The 19,618-nt window shown below is 45.8% G+C and overlaps 2 protein-coding genes and 1 pseudogene across 2 annotated transcripts; 1 reads left to right on the top strand and 2 right to left on the bottom strand.

Moving 5' to 3' along the window:
- Window positions 1–1,120: 1,120 nt before the first annotated feature.
- Window positions 1,121–10,742, top strand: LOC123408517 (squamous cell carcinoma antigen recognized by T-cells 3). The gene is made up of 15 exons (XM_045101611.1): window positions 1,121–1,378; window positions 2,090–2,223; window positions 2,305–2,362; window positions 2,449–2,934; window positions 3,011–3,145; window positions 3,271–3,396; window positions 3,725–3,769; window positions 4,063–4,152; window positions 4,265–4,404; window positions 4,479–4,602; window positions 5,327–5,401; window positions 7,851–8,243; window positions 8,322–8,414; window positions 9,393–9,549; window positions 10,375–10,742. The coding sequence occupies exons 1-15, from the start codon at window positions 1,151–1,153 to the stop codon at window positions 10,599–10,601; spliced, it is 2,511 nt and encodes an 836-aa protein (XP_044957546.1). The 5' UTR covers window positions 1,121–1,150; the 3' UTR covers window positions 10,602–10,742.
- Window positions 10,743–11,417: 675 nt separating this feature from the next.
- On the bottom strand, window positions 11,418–13,075 carry LOC123408516 (annotated as a pseudogene).
- An 87-nt stretch (window positions 13,076–13,162) lies between these two features.
- LOC123408515 (fructokinase-2) lies at window positions 13,163–15,531 on the bottom strand. The gene is made up of 3 exons (XM_045101610.1): window positions 15,196–15,531; window positions 13,672–14,334; window positions 13,163–13,555 (listed from the first exon to the last, which is right to left on the bottom strand). Exons 1-3 carry the CDS (start codon window positions 15,406–15,408, stop codon window positions 13,421–13,423), a joined length of 1,011 nt encoding a protein of 336 aa, XP_044957545.1. The 5' UTR covers window positions 15,409–15,531; the 3' UTR covers window positions 13,163–13,420.
- Between the last annotated feature and the right edge of the window lie 4,087 nt (window positions 15,532–19,618).

Here is a 19,618-nt window from a genome sequence, read left to right as displayed (position 1 = left end):
GAGGAGTACGACCGCCGGCACGGGCAGACGCCCTCCTCGATCGCGGGCTCTTCCTCCATCGTGGGGGGCCCTTCCGGCGCCACGCTTCTCCCCGTGAAGAGGGAGTGCGCGGATGAGCCGGAGGACCGCGAGCTTGTCGCCGTCAAGCAGGAGCCGAAGTAGATCGCGCGCCGAGGCATCATCGGGCCCGAAGATTACTTTGGCGACGATGTTGACGCGGTCGCGGCCGCCATTGCCGAACGGAGCTTGCGCAGGAGGCGGAGCGCCGCCACCAGGACGAGTGGCTCGAAGAACTCTTGTTCAAGCAAGCGGTCGCGGCCAACCTCGCCGCGAAGGACAAGGACGACGAGTGGCGGCGCATCCGCAAGGAGCAGAGGGAGAAGTTCATCGACTTCGTCAACTCCGACGAGGAGGACTAAGTTCCTCCACCGCGAGCTCGTCCATTTTGGTACATCGACCTCGGCCTCGTTGCAGCGAGATCTCCCACCCCCTTTAGTAGTAGTAGTAGAATGTAGTATGTATGATCATCGAAAAAGCACAACGGCACACGGGCTCGAGTGAGGCCGTTATTACCAAAATACCATTTTCACATACTAAAAAAATCTGAAAAAATACATACATAGATACATATTTGTAATATACATGTATAAATTTCCACTAATATTTATGCTTTTATGTAGCATATACAAAAAAGACAAACACACAGATTAAAATAGGCATTATTTTTGTTGTATTTGGATCAAATTTTTATCTTTTCTGTGTACAACGCAAACAACCGAATTACCTGATGAAACTTTTTACATACTTAACTATCATGTATATGTATTTATATAAAAAAATGGTATTTTTCAAAGCTTTTGTTTTGAAATACCGGGCTTACTGGAGCCCGGTCTCTGCAACGTCCTTCTCGTATGATCATGCAGTACGTGATGAAGTATGAATGATCAATGTGGTTATAATTTTTTATGTGAGAACTTTTTTCAAATTATATAATTTTATATACGAGATGTATTATGGAGCGTACAATCGTCTCCGCAAAACATATCTTTGATTGAACTGTAAACGCGGGGGTCAGCGCAAGTAAAAATGCCCAAATAACACTGCCCGCCCGCATCGAGCCCAAGCCCGAGACACCGAGAGACACAAACACATGGCGACGCCCATGGAAGAGGACCCGCTGGAGGTGGCGGCGGCGCCGCCCGCGGACGTCGCCGGAGGAGGCGCGAAAGACGGGGATAAGCCCGACGCGCCGCCCATGGAATCGGAATCAGACTCTTCGGACTCCGACGACGAAGGGGACGCCGGCGACGAGCTCCGCATCCAGGCCCTGGAGCGCGCTCTCCTGGAGCAGCCTCTCGACTACGAATCCCACGTTCAGGTACTACCGTCCTCCGCATCCTCTCTCGCGTCTCCATGCGTAGTCTCTCGACGACTAACTAGGGCTTTGAGCGGGTTTTGTGACGCTCACGGGTTGATGCGAGCCCCACAGCGTCGTCTAGGTTTTCGCCTCAGGGCACGCTCTCCACAGCGTCGACTAGGTTTTCGACTCAGGACACGCTCTTACGCATATGGACCTTTGTGGCGCTGGTTTTGCCATTGGACAACGATTTCAGTGTGGCTCATTTTGGTAGAAATATTAAATATACTCTTGATTCCTATGTCCACCTGCGTCTTTCTTATGTCAGTAGCTGAACCTTGGCCGCCGTGGGTGGACATTGATATGCTCTCATCACGTGTGACTAGCTTATGTTTGATGGATATTTTGCTGTTTCGCCTTTGATTTTTGCTGTACACATAATCCTCGAGGTCATCAGGGAATATCAAGAACCAGAATGCATCTGCAGTGGTTTCTGGGTGCTAAGTTATCTGCTTAGGGCGCGCTCCTCTGCATCTGCACAATTCATACACTAGATTTGGCCATTAGGATGAAATTTTCAGCACCGCTGAGCTTTGTTAAGAGGATGGATCTTTTAATAGTAATTGGGATGCTTTGGCTGCCTTTAAAGTGGATATTGTTGATTGATAAGTGCTATTGTATTACTAGCTTAATGTTGATGATGTATTACTGTTCCATATTGTTTTTTGGTAGCTCATACAATGCTTGAGAAAATCTGGGAATATCGAGAAGCTTCGTGCTGCAAGGGAGGAGATGAACAAGTACTTCCCTCTCACACCAAAAATGTGGCAGGAGTGGGCAAAGGACGAGATCTCATTGAGCTCTGGGTTTGTGATTCTTTTCTCTTGAAGTAATCTCCTGAAATATTTATGTTATTGGCACTAAAACATATATACTCTCTGTTACAGTCGTGGATCTTTTGATGATACTGAAAAACTCTATGAACGTGGAGTGCAAGAATATCTGGTATGTCAAACTGTTTTTTGTGGTTTTGAGTTTAGACTACTGAGTGTGTGGAGTGCTAACTTATCATGATGATCATGTTATTGCAGAGTATTAAGTTATGGCGGGATTACCTTGATTATGTTGAAGAGCATGATCAGTCAGTGTCACAGTGTTCGCAATCTGGTCTCTCAAAAATGAGGGATTTGTATGAGCGTGCAATCACTGCAGGGGGTCTACACGTGACTGAAGGCAGCAAACTATGGGAAGCCTATAGGGAATATGAGATGGCTATTTTGACCATAAGTGATGGTAATGATGAGGAGAAGGCAAAGCAGGTTCAACGTGTACGCGCGCTTTTCCACCGCCAGTTATCTGTGCCTTTGGCTGATATTGAATCAACACTTGCTGCGCATAAGAGTTGGGAAGCTGAAGAAGGCAATACAAGGGACCCAGATTCCCAGATTGATGATGTTCCCCCAAATGTTTTATCTGCTTACAAAAAGGCCAGCGAGATGTACACTGCACGGAAGCAATACGAGGATCAACTAAGCGACGCGGCTGAATCCGAGGCTAACAAACTGCAAATATTCCTGGTATGGCGGTGTTTTTCTTTACGAAATCTTGGTTTTCAGTAAACTCACTGTTGGTTGTTTGTTGGTGATGAAACAGAAATACATCAAATTTGAGGAGTCTTTTGGTGACCCTGCTCGTGTCCAAGTTTTGTATGAACGGGCCGTTTCAGAGCTTCCCGTTTCAAGTGACCTATGGATGGGATACACGAGTTACCTGGACAGAACCCTGAAGGTAGTCTTTGAAACTGTGATGTCCGATGCTGAAAATACATCTAGATCTGTAGATCTAATGAAATAATGATGATGATGTTTTCTTTTAAGTGGCAATAATTGCTTATTTTCTGATTTCTCTTGCAGGTACCTGCTATACTAAAAAGTGTTTACCACAGAGCGACGAGAAATTGTACATGGGTTAGTGATCTATGGGTCTGCTACTTGCTGTCTTTGGAGCGCATTCGTGCATCTGAAGACGAACTGCGACATGTAAGTTCCTTGGGTCTCTCTGTTGGTATGTAGTCGGGGGTTTTATATTTCAAGAACTTAAAATCGTATTTGTATGTAATGGAAATGGCATAATTCTGTGTCCAAAATAAGGTGCCACTGTTTGGTACCTAGTTTGTTCCATAGTTGGTAGATAACATCTTAAAGCAACAAGCACCTTATTAGAATACTGGTGCATGCCATGAAATGCTATTGTGTTCACTGTACTCTTTTGTTGCCTTCATTGCAGAAGATTATTGTTTGTCTTGCCTTTATTTTATTTTATATATATATTAGCAAATTCCAACATATATCCACGTCTTGTTTGCAGGTCTTTGAATTGGCCATTCAATGTTCTTTTCCAAGCATGAACGAGGTGATTTATCTGCACTTGCATCCTCCATCTCACCCCCACCCCCACCACACACACACATGTGCGTGAGCGTGCAAAGATGCCACATTTCGTTGCATCTTGGAAGTCACTGTTTCTTACTGGGACAGTGATTGTAGTTTGTAGATCTGCTTGTTTTGATCAGCCCGACAATAGCTGTAATTTCCTGGATAACCTAGCATGTTCTTTTTGAGGACTCTTGCCCAATGGCCTGTAATTTTCTGTCAACTGATCTAGTAAAGTCTACACCTTTCATTTGGATGATTGCATTTTTGCAGTACCTCAATATTTATCTTACTCGAGTTGATAGTTTAAGACGGAGAATGCCAACTGGCTTGGATTTTGAACTGATTAGGCAGACATTCGTGGTAAGTTCTCTACGAGCTTGCTGTGTACGCGCATTTATTTTATTTTATTTGTACTAGAGTTAATTATTATTTTTGTTTCGAAGGAGAGTTAACTTTGAGTATATAATATCAGGATGCTGCTGAGTTTCTCTCACCACAACTAGGTATTGAGGAGCTATTACTCTTGCATGCATACCGGGCCAAATTAGAGTGTAATATTGGCAAAGATATAGCTGCAGCACGTGGAGTTTGGGAAAATGTTCTCAAGAAAAGGTTTATTATTATGTTTGTGCAAGTTCATACAATTTTCTCATTACTGTCACTAAGTTGCATCTGTTTACTTCCAGCGGGTCTGTTTTGGAGGTTTGGCAGCACTATATTTCAATGGAGATAGAAATGGGACATACCCATGAGGCAAGATCACTTTACAAGCGTTGTTATAGCAAAAAGTTTACTGGGTCTGGATCAGAGGTAAGCTCTTCTTGAGCATCTACTAGAATGTCTCTCCTGCTTGGTCTGTAAACCAACCTGCTAGCGAAATTTCCTGTGTACTGCGCTACTTGATCTATTTGGCTCTACAATAATGGAATGTTGTGAGATGTTATATATCCAAAAGCATGTCATGCCATAATAATGGGAGAATAAGTATTAGAGCTGAATGAGTAGCCCACTTATTTAATTTGGACTATATTCAAATAGATAAAGTTCAGAGTTCCAGGCGCGGTATGACATGAGAAGTTGGGAACTCTTTTGTTGTATGGTTCATATCCGGCTTACAACCCCATTCTGACAAATGGGCCATCCTGACAAATGGGCCATTCTGGTGGACTTGAACTATACACCAAAGATGAACACCATGGCATGATCCCCAAATTGATAGTTTTCCTTGCTTTTGAACCTTTTCTTACTGAATAGTATTTATGTTAGAGTACGTGATGGGCCTGGGCCCGTTAGTCTTAGGGTTTGCTTAGGGGCCAAGTAAGACAATTTAATACTTGAAACTTCATTTCAGTTATAATCTTCTTTGTATTTAGTGATACTTGTATTGCCAAAAGAACCTTGGCTCATAGTTACTGCAAATGAACTGCATTACTTGAAACCGTCATCTTAATTGCCATAGTTCCTTCTATTTCCATTGTCATTTATGTTTTGTCTTTGGCAAAGGCAATGAATAATGATGACTGCAACTCACTAGGCTGTATGTCATGCGTGGATAAGATTTGAAAGGGAGCATGGCACCTTGGATGATTATGACCTTGCTATAAAAAAGGTATGCCGCTGAACGATTTTTTGGGTGTATATCCTCATTTTTTTCACCTGTTATTTTTCTCTTAGGTCCGTATCATTTTTTTTTCGATTGAATTTTAAGCCACATCAGCTACGGTAGTGGGCAGGTGCCTTGCTAGTTCTTTTAACCGCTTAACTATTGTCTTCTGAATAGGGAGTTATCTGGCTGGGCATTTAGATGTGTGCCTCTTATCAGTTCGTCATGAACCTGGTTTCATTTTTTAATAAGCATTTGAGACAGTGAAGTGATAAATGGATAACAGTGGTTGTAATCCTATATAACTAAGATATTCATCCCCACTACTATTTTTCTTGCACTCTCCTTCATTCACATCACTCTTGGCCCACTGCATGCATGCTCCCATGTCAGCAACCCCTTAACCATTGCAGACATTGGTTCATCCTCTATTCCTCTTCTCCCTTCCATGCAAGTTGCAACTACCTGATCGCCTGTCCCCATCCCGATTTCCTCATCTCCTTCTCTACCTTAAAGTTCTACTTGCACCGCCTGTTTCGACTCGACTCCCCTGGTCAGCAGCGCCATTAGACCCTTCCCCTACCACTCCCTCATGCTACCCAGCTCCCTTTACCTGCAAATTTCTGCATTTAATTCTGACAAATTATGGATTTAAATCCCCTGCGGTGACCGCAGTCCCAGCCCCAGCTAGATCCCAGCCTACGCTTGCCGGTCTCCCCCCCCCTCTCTCTCTCTCTCTCTCTCTCATCTGTTTGCTTTCAGTTCTGCACTCATATTTACCTATGTTTATTTGTGGAGTGCGAATTGGTGTTCGGTTATATATTTAACGTATGTTTGACATATATACTTGACATTTTGCACGCTAGGATTTATATACTACCACCTCTGTACCAAAATATAAGACGTTTTTGTAGGCTAGACTATAGCCTACAAAAAAAATTCTTATATTTTGATACGGAGGGAGTAGATCTAGTCCTACTGGGTATTAACTCATACTGTGTGTTGTGTTGAATTGTTGACATAAGTGAAACCATCCTCCAATGAGAAATATGGTATGCTTTTGTTTGGTCCCTTGAATGATGGTTGGCATTGTTTTGTTCTTCCAATAATAACCATCTTCTTTGTAGATAGAGACAAGTCATCCAGTATACATGTTGAAAAATAATTACCATAATATTTTGATATGTTGAGGTCTTAAAGTACCCAATAATTCGAGAGACGTTGTTGGATGTAGGTTCTACACTTCTATGTACTATTTCGTCCACAGTATAAGATACATGCAGTTTACATATCTATTTGAGAGACATTGTTAGATGCAGTTCCTAGATCCTCAAAACTATCTGACTATCTCTCCTTTGGGTTATTTGTACCGTGCCTCTCTTTTTTGCATCTTCTTGGATAACCCTGTTATATCACCTCACGGATTGGTGGGTTTATCTTCCATCATTTTGTGTTCAGACATTTTGTTTGGGAGTTTGGGACAATGGCATTATGAACTTATTTCAATGGGAGAACAATAATTTGACGAAATCATTAATTTTCCTAGATAAAATATGTAAGGAATATAGTTGTAACAAATGTTAATTTACCACTAGCCACCATTATCCTGTATCTTTTTTTTTTTTGCCTTGTGTGGACCATTTCTTCTCAGTGGTTATTTCCAAGTAGTTGGAAATAAACCACTGAGAAGAAATGTGCCAGAACCATGAGTTAGTCGCGAGATCTTATGGGTTTCACCTCTAGCCTACCCCAACTTGTTTGGGACTAAAGGCTTGTTGTTGTTGTTGGTTATTTCCAAGTAGTGTCCTGCGGCGTAGCGTTGGGGTATCATCTAGTGTTTGACAAGTACATCATTTTTCTTCTTTGTCCCATTAAAAACTGGACCTTTCTGGTGAATAAATGTTTAATTTGTCTGTTGCACCGTTCATGTCCCTCCGAACACTATGTGAGTGAATGCTCCTTGGATTGGTATAAATATGTATGAAACACCTGTTCAATGCACTATCCTATAGAGCAACTCATAAGATCTGCTATCCTGCTTGATTATTCCCTATAATATGATATTGCCCCAAGTTTCTGAATGGTTCTGGCCCTGTGTGCCTAAAGTTTGACCATTTGCTACATTTTTTGATACCATAAAGGCTTACATGCAAGACAAGTCCTCAGTGCAAAGATTAGTTAGATCTGTTGCATTTGTAATTATTCTGAAAGGGGTTACAATATGCCGCAAGTCAAAGTGATTTATAATTTAACTTTGTGACTTACTCCCTCCGTCCCATAATGTAAGAGCATTTTTGACACTACACTAGTGTAAAAAACGCTCTTATATTATTGGACGGAGGGAGTAGATTAGTGTGTAGCAGGGTTTTTTTGTTTTTGTTTTTGCGGGAAGTGCGTAGCAGGTTATTGTGTAAACTGTAGTTGCTTAACTTGTTCAATCATGCTACTTGACCAGGTGACCCCTCGTTTGAAGGAGCTTATAATGTTCAAGGCTCAGCAGGAGGCTAAATCGGACCCGTCCTCAGCCCCCAAAGAAACTTCTTATGCAAATGATTCCTCTCAGAAAAGAAAGCCAAGTCAAATGACCAGTAAAGTGCAGCCTCCTGCTAAAAAAAGGAAAGATAATCCACCTAAAAAGACTGTATCATCAGATGACCACAGATTGAAGGAACAAAGCGCAGACAGTCGTCGTCAAGAAGCAGGAGAGGTCAGCAGGGGGAAGGCCGAGGCGCCTGTGGAAATGAAAGTTGAAGGTGACAGCAAAGGAGGAAATACAAGTTCAAATCAACCGAAGCCGTACGTCTACAGTGACAAATGCACTGCCTACATGTCAAATATAGACTTAAAAGTATGCCTCTGTTTCTTTACCTGCACTTAGCTCCTGAACTTCAATGAAGAATAAACTAACCATCTACTCTTTCTATAGGCCACTGAGCTGCACATCCGCGGTTTCTTTTCTGACATTGGTGGCGTGGTAGACATAAGGTTACTGAGGGACAGATTCACGAAAAAATCAAGGGTACGTGTTCAACATTTGCCTCTAGCATCCAATGATGTGCTTACTTATCAATTTTTGCACATGTGAGAAGTTTCCAGTGGCAGCTGGTTAACCAACCTGGGTTTGAATTCTCAGTTCACCACCGCTTATAAATATGCCAAAGCGGCCTTTCCCCTTTTGGCCTCATCTTTTTTTTTTACTTCAAAAAATTTCTGCACCAAAGCATTTCTCCACTCTGAAACAAGGCAAATTTGCTGGCTTCCTGCTAGTTCCTATTCCTGGTAGATTTGTACAATGTTATGTTGAGATGCACATGTATTCTGAGCGGTACATATATATACATAACTTTACAGCAGTGTCAAGACGTAAAAAACAGGATCCTCTTAGCTGGCGAACGTTCGCTGGGAGGGGGTAGCATTTCAAATGATTTTGCTGGCAGTTTTAGTTGTGAGGGGATGGCAATTTCTTCAGAAGAAGTTTTTTTTTTGGTTTAAAACTGCCACCGAAAAAATATCTCCCTTATAATCATGGCAGATATTCCAGTAGTTCATTTGTATATCTGAGTTGGTTAAATGGGTGTACATGTTTTCCGGGAAGTTACTTTTCTGAAGCTTTTTGTGCCAACTAAACTTCTTGAAGTGGTATATCATTTATGCCCTCCAATTGCTCTTCTAGGTTGTATCTAGTTGCCGTCAATTATTCAGTTAACCACTGTCTTCAACCAGCTCTAGAAAGTTCCTATATTTTACCATTCTGGTATCATGGTTACTAGAATCCCGAACTGTTATTAAAGCATGTTTCCCTTCAATAGGTTTCCGTGCTTAGCATGTTTGCAAAATTTAAGAAAAACAATGGGTTCTATAATCTTGCTTCTGTTCATGCCCATCTCTTATAATTTGTTAAACAGAAAGAATTCTTAAGTCGTAAATTTTGTGGAGTGCATCCTCAAAACATTTAATCTCTCATGTTCATTTGTTTTTCTATGTATGTTTTTTGCAGGGGTTGGCGTATGTGGACTTTTCAGACAAGGATCATCTTGAGGCAGCCATTAGAAAGAACAAGCAAAAGTTGCTCAGTAAGAAAGTAAGTATTGCTCCTTCAGATCCAAGCAAGAGTAAGAAGAACCGTGAAGCAGGCACTTCCGCCAAAGGCCAGGGTATGTTCTTTGGCTGACGCCGCACATCTTCTCCTGTTAATAGCAGAATCGTGGTGTTTTCACATTGGAAAGTCATATATAAACTTAAAGCCTATAACTACAGCTGGCAAACATCAATCTATGCTAGACATCCTCAATTCTTAATCAGATACTGGCAAACATCGAACATCGTTGTGACAAGCAAACTAGTGGTAGTGTGTTTGGTATGCTATTTGATGGTCATGCACCGCGGTTTGGTAAGAACCTATGACTATCTCACTTGAAAGTGGGGAACTGGGGGTCAACCCACATGTAAAAGTAACTGGGTCAAGCCAATTATGACTGGCGTCTGAAACCTGTTAGCATCAAACATGTGCTTTACACTTATTGCTGCAGTAATATTGTATGTCCTTTTGCATGTTTACTCCGATGCACATGTGGCTACTTTTATACTCCCTCCGTCACGGTTTAGAAGGCGTGCTTGGAAATTCTCTGGAACCTAAGTGGTTATTGATTGGCTGTGAGATGGGCCGAAAATAGCATTCACACTACGCATGCATATAGAAGTAGTACAACGGAGTACTAACTAGCTGTTAGGAATAAATGCAGTGCGCCCTAAACCTTGTCTATTGTAGAAATGCACGTAAATTTAATCGTGCCTCGTGTGATTTATATTTTCCGTTTTTCCTTAGGGCATGTGACATGAACCATTTTCCCACAATAAATTGTTATGCCTTACATGACTGAGCATAGACTATTAGTGACCTCCACTTGACCTTTCCATGGATTACATCCTTGTAGCTTAAGATTCTGACCAATCTGATTTATCTGAATTCGTTTCTACAGATAAATTGCCCTCTGGAGGTGAACATGGTGAAAACGCGCCAGTTGAAGGTAGTTCAGGGAAGGAAATGCCCAAAGGCGAGACGAAAATCACAGGCAAGAACACATTATTCGCGCCGCGGGCTTTGGTTAAACCACTTGGATGGAACAAGAAAGATGAGAAACCAGATGTTGCTGCGGAAGAGCTGAAGTCGAATGATGAGTTCAGAAACCTGTTGCTTAAGAAGTGATGTTCGTAGGCAGGTTAGTTGGTCGGTATCTTCACGTCCCACCAAGGACCTCTCTACCTTGCATCTCCCTGTGGAACCTACCTCCCCGCATCTCGAATGAATGAATGAATGAATATAATGAAGTGTTAACTTGACCTTTAACCGGCTCCTACTGTTTTACTGTGTTATCCTATGGGCGCATGAAATTCCTACTTCCTCCGACCCAAAATAAGTGTTGTGGTTTATTTTGAATTAAAACCACGACACTTTTTTTGGATTGGAGGGAGTACTGTTTTACTGTGTTCTCCTTTTGGCACGAGAAATCTCGACTGCAGAAGTTGCACTCCTAGTTCCTTGATCACTCTGATGTCAGCCGTTTGGCACATTATTCATTCATGGTAGTGCAATTCTGTTTTGAGCCAGGCACTATGCACGGCTAGCAGGCACCATTCGTTATTTCTGTTGTGGTGCACGATGTGTGGCCATAGGGCCAAACCAATCAATCCAAAGCCGCTAGGTAGAAACTAGGTGTTCAAGATCAAACCGGGGCTGGTATTCATAAGAGGCATCCATAAGCGCCATGGCCATTTCATAGACGACTTGGTCGTGGTAGAAATCCAAGGGAGAGGCAACGTCGCCGGAAACCTGTACCCAACGTCATGTCCTAGAGCGCTAGGAATCTATTGGGCCGTTGTTCCAACACCTTGCAGCGCGGCTTGCCAGGGCGCTGTGCGGTCGATGTCGGTTTTTAGTGGACAGTGGTGCACACGTACAAGTAGCCACATACACATGGATAACTGAAGAACAAGATGCCCGCAAGAGGAAGAACATTTCTCAGGACACATAATGAGAGGACTATTATTTTCAACAGAGTGTATCTAAACAATGTGTTTAAAGTGTAGACTTGCAGGACTTGCTATCAAATGAATGCACGACTAGCTAGTTGTTCCGTCGGCCGTGGCTTCCCCACCGTTTTTTTTTCACAGCCGCGTGATTCTCCACACTCTTCTCCTTTTCCGGCAGCACAAGTTTCTCCTTGACCGCCATCTTGCCCTCGTCGGCCCTCTTCCTGAGTTCGTCCACCAAGCGCGCGAGGCATGCATCCGCATCGCGGCGGGCGGCGCTCTCAGAGCGCGTCACCAGGCACTCGGCGACGTCGGCGGGCGTCATGTCCGCCACCCGCAGCAGCTCCTCCACAGCGTAGAAGAGAGGGTGCGCGTTCATGCCGAGGTAGTTCTTGGCGAGCGTCATGAACGCCCCAAACTCGCAGTAGCTCATCTCGACGTGCACGTCCATCCGCCCCCGCCGGATCAGCGCCGGGTCGAGCGCGCGGGGCTGGTCGGTGGTGACCACGACATCCGCTCGCCGCCGTGCGCCGACCACAGCCCGTCGATCAAGTCCAGCAGGCCCGGCAGCGTCACCACCCCGTCGTCCCTTTGCGGGTTGTCGAGGGAGCGGTCAACGTTCTCGATGACGATGATGGACCTGCGCGTGGTCCCGGCGAAGAGCCTGCGGAGGTCGCTGTTGGTCTGCAGCGAGGCGAGCTCGACGTCGTAGACGTCGTAGTTGAGGTAGTTGGCCATGGCGGCAATCATGGAGGACTTGCGCGTGCCTGGCGGGTGGCGGCGCGTTGAGGAGGTAGCCGCGCTCAGTGGAGTGCTGCCAATTTCCCAAAGAAACAAAACAGAAGGACACCATGATTAGTTAGCTCTTGTGCGGTGCGGCGGACGTGGGGCAGGTACTCATCGACGACGAGCCTCCGGTGGGACTCGTGGAACGTGAGGCGGCAGCACCTCCTGCCGTCGGCCGGGGACGGCGGCACCGCGGACCACCACACGGTGACGCCCTTGAACTCGTCGGCCACTTCCTGGCCGTCGCGGAGGCCGAGCACGAAGCCGTGGCCCTCGGCGCGGAGCTTCCGGGCCTCCCGCGAGCACGCGGCGCTCAGGTAGGCCAGCACCTCCGCGTAGGCGTCGCTCGACCTGGCCTCCACGTCGTGGTAGGAGGAGTGGTAGGGGTGCGGGTCCCCCGGCCTGGCGACGACGTCGACGGTGACGAAGGGGTCGACGGACGGGACGTGCCGTCCCAGCCGCCGCCGGAGGTGCTTGTAGAGGCTCCTCGCCACCCCGAATGCCACCGGCGCCAGGTACATCCCACGCCGAGTTGGTCAGGTTACCAGCGCGTTGGCTGCCGCAGATCGCTTCGTCGCTCCTCTGCTTCCCGCTGACCCCATTGACGACGATGATGATATCCGATTCTAGTGATGATACTGCGATCTCCGGCCGGTTGGTTATAAGGAAAGGGAGGATTTGGTTTCATGGAAAGTTTGACACGAATGGATGCAAAGGGAAGGTAAGAAGAGATCTCCTACTGATTAATAACAGACTGCGCAAGATCATACTGTATTTCTTTTGTGCCAAGGCGCATAGGCAGGCTCTGTACATCGTGTATCTTGTCTAGCAAGTCGTTACTATTAGGAACTTACTGTGTTAAAAAAAAGTTACTATTAGAAACTTAAAGATCAAAAAGAGGAGCATGGTTCGAGCAAAGTAGAGACCACCGCATTAGAAACAAACTCAAGCTAACAGAACAAGATTTTGATAAATTTTGATAAACTTGTCCATTCATAAGACTCTGATAAATTCTGGGTGAAGGCTACAACAACCATTAGCCTCCTTACACAAAGACAGTAACCAAAATCACCACACATGCTTGCTTTTTATTAAGCGCCCACGAGGTCACACACTGACACAAGAACTAAAACTCAACTCATACCTAATAATAAAAGTGCAGCTAAACTCCCCTAAGATTCAACCCCGACGGCGCGACACAAGGCGTCTCTAGTTGCTGCCCATGCTGATGAGCTCCAGGGCGGTGGCGGTGGTGGGCAGCGCCGGGATGGCTCCCTTCTTGGTGGTGCAGATGGCACCACAAGCGTTCGAGAACTGCAGCACCTCCCTCAGCTTGGCCTCATTCTGTCCAATCAAAAGAAAACAGCAACATCAGCAACGCACTCATATCGTAATGCAGCAATTCAATCGGATGATTGATACAGCAACTCTTTTTGTATTGGTGATGATTAGTTTCTTACGTAGAAGATGGAGTCGTCCTTGGAGACATTGACGAGGAGGGAGCCGACGAAGGCGTCGCCGGCGCCGGTGGTGTCGACGGTGTTGACAGAGTAGCCGGGCACGGAGCCCTTGAAGTCCTTGGTGAAGTACCTGCATCCCTTCTCGCCGTCGGTGACGATGAGCAGCTTGAGGCCCTCGAACCAGAGGGAGAGCACGTTCTTCTCGTCGTTGGCGTCGCCCTGGGTGAGGAAGGCCACCTCATCGTCGCTCACCTTGATGAAGTCGGCCTCCTTCCAGATGCTCATGATGCCGTCGCGGGCGGCCTGGGCCGAGGGCCAGAGCGGGAGGCGCACGTTGGGGTCGTACGAGCAGAGGATGCCGGCCGACTTGGCAGCGCGCATGGCGGCGACGTGCGCCGAGCGGCAGGGCTCGGTGATGAGCGAGATGGAGCCGTAGTGGAAGATGCGGGCTCGGCGGATGAGGTCCAGGTTGAGCTCGGCCTCCGTGAGCAGCATGTCGGCCGACGGGTTGCGGTAGAACATGAACTCGCGCTCGCCGTTGGCCTTGAGCGTGACGAAGGCCAGGGCCGTGCGCGCGTGCTGGTCGAACAGGCAGCCCTCGGCGTTGACGCCGTTCTGCTTCAGGATCTCCACCAGCATGTGGCCGAACTCGTCGTCGCCAAACTGCAGAAAAAAAGAGCCCATCATCTCGTATTAGAAAAGCTAATCTTGATTGGACCGACCATCAAGATAAACCAAATGTTAAACAAAAGAAAAGATTAAACCTTTGAAAAACATCTCATGCAGCATTAAAAAGTTGCTTCTTGTGTCAGAGTGGATTGGTGTTAGATTTGGACTGATCAATGACCTGCGGTGCAGGTAATAATAGCCGCCAGATCCGAGTCAGCAGGGCCCCACCATGGAAGCGCGGGAGTGGGATTATGCATTTATGCTAGACTACACGTGATCCGAAAGGCCAACAACAGTGGCATCAACCAGCGGCTAGCCGACACCGACGGGGCCAAAGCATCCATTTTTATTCTATTATATATTAAACAATTGTATAATGCCAAAAATTATCGATGGAGCCTAAGAGCGCGACTGATTTTTCAATATTAAAGCAATCAACAATTAAGCAATTTCCAGGCGAGAACAAAACTGACGATGCAAACGAGATTATAATACGTGGGAAAAGCGAGGTGAGTTCACGTGAGGACAAATCGCTCGTTTGTCTCGCGCCACCCACTTCCACTCGCACGCACTGCTGGAAGGCCAGCGCTAGTGATAATTGCCGTTGCTGCCACTTTTGCCTCTGGTCCTATGCGGCAGCTGAGATTTCCTACCCGGAAATAGATCGCATTCAAGGCCGAGAAAACGCTGCACAGAACCAACAACCCTGCATAAGCAAGTCAACGCCCGATCCCCGCCGACGATCGGACGGACGGCGACGAGATCCTGACGGGAGCGCGCCAGATCCGAGCCTACCAAATGCCGGATCTAGACGCGCGCGCACGGACGGCGATCACATGTTACGTGGGTGCGTACCTTGCCGACGAAGGCGGAGGAGCCGCCGAGCTTGGAGACGGCGCAGGCGACGTTGGCGGGCGCGCCTCCGGGCGCCTTGACGAAGCCGCCGGACTCGGCGAGCGAGACGCCGGCCACGTCGGGGACGAAGTCGATCAGCATCTCGCCGAAGGAGACGACGAGGCCGGGGGCTGCGGCGGCTGCGGGGGCAACAGCGTCACCGAGAGGCGCCATTGGGGGCTCTTGGCTAAACGAACGAGACGAAACGAGGACGCCGAACGCGACGGAAGCTTGGATTCGATCGCTCGAGCTCCAGAGGAAAGCTGGTGGTGGTGGGTGGGTTTGGGAGCCGGGAGGGCGGGCTTATAAAGGGTGCTGGCTGGCGGAGGGGGCTACGGTGATTATTATCAAATTCTATCCGCGTCCGGCTGCAATCGCGGTAATCCGTTCGGGCGTTGGATAATCAATCATGGCTCCGCTAGTAGCTGCCTCTTCTTCCACTGACGCGTGGGGACGAGGATGGACCGGGCCCGTATCTGTGTGGATCTATGAACGGGTTTGGGGTCCGCTCGTAACGGGTTGGATGAGGTTTTGCTGGTGCACGGGCCCAGTGTTCGTTGGCGTGGCAATGCTTACCGGGCGAGTAAACCGGGTCGTGATCTAATTCTACTCCGATCCGAGGAGTAATTATCCACCAACTGTGATTATGAGTTATCTCTTCTCCTCCAATCTCCACACAAGTAGGAGTACTGGCTTTGGTGCGAGTCAACCCGATCGTAACGGAGCCCCCTTAGATTTCGGAGCCAACCTGAAACGTATTTGGACCCACAACCAACTAACCGAAGTACGTAGGTGACCTCTCTCAGGAACAGAAACGGACGAACGGCTGAGAAGGATCATGGATCAGGTGCATGCAGTTCGCAGAGACGCTGCTGGGTGGGGCCGTCCATGTGATGTATGCCTGCATGCAGGCTTAAGCCCACTTGCTTGGCACTTGGCAGCGTCCGATTTTTCTACTCCACTGGAAAACAAATACGCTGCCTCCAAGGTGGAATTGGGACGCAAAAACCGACGGAGCACGTAGGTTTAACACTTCTTGGTGCGACAAGAACCAGCTGTTGTACTTTTCTAGCGTGCCTCGAGATCTGGGCTGGACCTGGACGTGTTACTATTTACGTAATTTTTTTTTTGGCAGGAAAAGGTGCCGCTTTAATTCGATGTTGTGGGTTCCAAGTTAGCTCGGTGGTTAGCACCAAACGATATCGCCATAATCGATCTCGACCTACCGGTGCAGCACAATTATTTTGTATCTGAAATTCAGATCATGGAGGGTCACCATCTTTTTTGATAGTAAAGGGTACTGGATCAGCCGATCTCATCGCATTTCTAATCGATCCTTTATAATCGGAATTTTACTTCACCGATTGGCGGTTGAGTAAAACGTTGCGCCTCTCTCTTGCGTCCGCATCGCCGCTGCATCTTCGCCGGTGTGCCTCCTGCCGTTCCCCCGCCGCTACCTCGTTCCATCCTTTGCCTTTTGCCGTCGTTCTGTCCATCAATCATCTCATTCGACCTCTGTCGCCGTCATTGGAATCAAGGTGAAACGTCAGTCGTCGTCGTCCATTGTTGTATCGTTCGATTTCTTTCGAGTTTCTTCTTTTTCTAACGGTCATCACATCTCACCTTGCTTACGCACCGTTGCATGCCATCCGTCGTTCGTTGGTTCAGTCTACACCACGCCGACCGACTTTTGCACCACCACCGCACCCCAAGTGTTCAAAGAATCGCCTAGGTGAGTTTTTTTGTTTGTTTCTCTTTGAACCGAGCCATTTGGATTGAACCGAACAATTTGGATTGAACCGAACAATTTGGATTGTAGATGAAGAGGTTGAGGGAGATGGTGTTAGAGGACTCGTCGTCATCCAAAGAGGAGGAAGAAGACGATGATGACTTTGACATCGTTTTAGGCATGATTTTCAATGATGATGTTCGGTGGTCGAGGAGTGGACCATAATTTAGCCGCATACACATCAGTTGTGATAGAGCGGAGGGTCATGCCAAGATCATGAAAGATTACTTTGATCCAAACCCAACCTATCCGGAGAAGTACTTTCGGCAACGCTTTCGGATGCACACAAGTCTTTTTCTGACCATTGCAAAAGCTTTTGAGAGATATGGTGACTGGTTCATGCTCCGGAGAAATGCATGTGGAGAGATCAGTGCAAGCCCTCTGATAAAATGCATTGCAGCTGTTCTTGGCATATGGGTGATCCGTCGATGCAATTGATGAATATGTACGCATTGGCGAAGACACAATCTTGAAGGTTGTTCGAAGGTTCACAAAAGCAGTGATCGCTATATTTGGTTCGGAGTACTTAAGAGCACCAACCGAGGAAGACACTCAGAGGCTGATGATTGAGAGAGAAGCAAGATGATGGCCACGGATGCTAGGATCACTTGATTGTATGCACTGGAGATGGAATAATTGTCCCCCAGGGTGGAAGGGTGAGTAGAAATGCCACATCAACAATCCAATGATAATTCTTGAGGCACTTGCATCGAAGGATCTTTGGATATGTCATTCATTATTTGGTCTCTCTGGCTTCCACAATGACTTGAATGTGCTATCAAGATCACCTATGTTTTCCAGGCTTATACAAGGTGAAGCTCCCGCTTGCGACTATTCGGTCAACATGCACAACTACTCGATGGGTTACTACCTGGCGGATGACATCTATCCATCATGGGCCACTTTGGTCAAAACAATTCCGGGCCCAAAAGGTAACAAAAAAACTCACTTTTCTTAATGTCAAGAAGCTTCAAGGAAAGATGTGGAAAGAGCCTTCGGTGTGCTTCAGAAGTGCTTTGCAATTGTTCGTGGCCTTGTCGAGTACTAGAACTCCAAGGTCCTATGGCGAATCATGACATGTTGCATCACATTGCACAACATGATCATTGAAGACAAGAGAAATATGTCTAAGAACTTTCGATACATCACCAACAGGACTCCGACATTCCATGAGGAGCATCGCAAGATCGAGAACCGTCAAGTTCGTACTCAGCTCCAACAAGATCTTGTTGAGCATCATTGGCAACGTCTAAGCGAGTCCTAGTTGTTCTATGAAATGCTATTTGCTACATTTGAAACATTCCTCATGTTTAAATTTACATAATTTGGTTTATAAACTTTGAATTCGTTTGTAAACTATATTCGTAATTTGGTTGAACATTCAAATTTATGTGGGGTAAATGTAACTTCCAAACGTTAGCGACAGATACGAACGACCCGACCATCGAGCGATGCACACTCCCTGCTTTTTTTTTCTTTGCTATGATTTTTCTCGCAAAAAAGAGAAGAGTGGGAATAATCTCAGACCTGGTGGCCTAGCTCTACACTCGCTAGCCATTTGGGCTAATAGCCTGCTAGTGATTAGATATAGGATAAGTGCCTTTTTTATTTTGATGAATGCCACTAGTGCAATTTATGCAGCAGGCGGGATTTGATTTTTCATTTTTTCGATCTTGTCACGGGTCATGAACAGTGTAACATGCCTTTTTTTATTCATTTCTTTTCAGAAAAAAATTCTATTTTCATCAGTTGTCTTTTCATTGTTACAAGAAGATTTCTTTATCGTGTCATAAAAAAGTTGTTGAAACATAATCTAGTTTTTGTATGTGAATGGAATGATATTTTTATGATCGTGGACTTGATAACTTATGTACCATCATCATGATAACATTAGCTTGAGGAAAAAAACTTCACAACCCGGTAATATCTATGTGGATAGCATGGTAATATAAGCACCGCAAACTTGTATCTTACATACAGACACCAAAATATTTTTTACTTAAAACTCGTAATATAACATTAGCCAGGGACTCATGCAGGAAATATTTTTCAAGCGACAAAAGCGCATGTGTAACATGGGATTCGAACCATGGTCGCTTGGTAGACCACCATAAGTGTTGATCTAGGATAACAGTATGTTGAAAAACATACCTCAATAACTTTATGTAAATAACATGATGACATACACACAATAGGGCTGATAACTTACTCAGTCTAGGCGCGGTAACTTTCTAATCCGAGGAAAAATGGTGTTGACAAACATCCGGGATAACCAATGTGTAAATATCATGATAATATACCCTCCACATAGATGATAACTCATGTAAAAACACCACGATAATATTTTTACCCGAAGGGATTTTTTTAATGAAAAACATACCCCACGGTAACTTCTGACCTCAGGATAAAAGTTTGTTGAAAAACATACCCTGATAAATTATGTGTAAATAACATGATAGTGTACATACAATAGAGTTGGTAACCTTTTAACCAGGGAATACGTTGTTAAAAAATACCTTCCAATAACTCATGTGTAAACAACATGATAATACATGCACATGAGGGCTCATAACTCATATACAAATATCGCGGTAA

This window comes from Hordeum vulgare, chromosome 7H, assembly GCF_904849725.1.
Source record: "Hordeum vulgare subsp. vulgare chromosome 7H, MorexV3_pseudomolecules_assembly, whole genome shotgun sequence".
NCBI classification, from domain to species: Eukaryota; Viridiplantae; Streptophyta; class Magnoliopsida; order Poales; family Poaceae; genus Hordeum; species Hordeum vulgare.
The sequence above is the reverse complement of the archived record's forward strand: the minus strand, read 5'-3'. Positions and strand labels throughout refer to the sequence as shown.

Excerpts from the sequence above, each read along its gene's own strand:
- LOC123408517 (XM_045101611.1), top strand. The coding sequence starts at position 1,151 with ATGGCGACGCCCATGGAAGAGGACCCGCTGGAGGTGGCGGCGGCGCCG. Across the intron at positions 4,603-5,326 it reads TTACTGGGTCTGGATCAGAG|GCTGTATGTCATGCGTGGAT; the intron begins GTAAGCTCTTCT and ends GCAACTCACTAG. Across the intron at positions 8,415-9,392 it reads GATTCACGAAAAAATCAAGG|GGGTTGGCGTATGTGGACTT; the intron begins GTACGTGTTCAA and ends TGTTTTTTGCAG.
- LOC123408515 (XM_045101610.1), bottom strand. The coding sequence starts at position 15,408 with ATGGCGCCTCTCGGTGACGCTGTTGCCCCCGCAGCCGCCGCAGCCCCC. Across the intron at positions 14,335-15,195 it reads CCTCCGCCTTCGTCGGCAAG|TTTGGCGACGACGAGTTCGG; the intron begins GTACGCACCCAC and ends TTTTTTCTGCAG. Across the intron at positions 13,556-13,671 it reads AGGACGACTCCATCTTCTAC|AATGAGGCCAAGCTGAGGGA; the intron begins GTAAGAAACTAA and ends TTGATTGGACAG.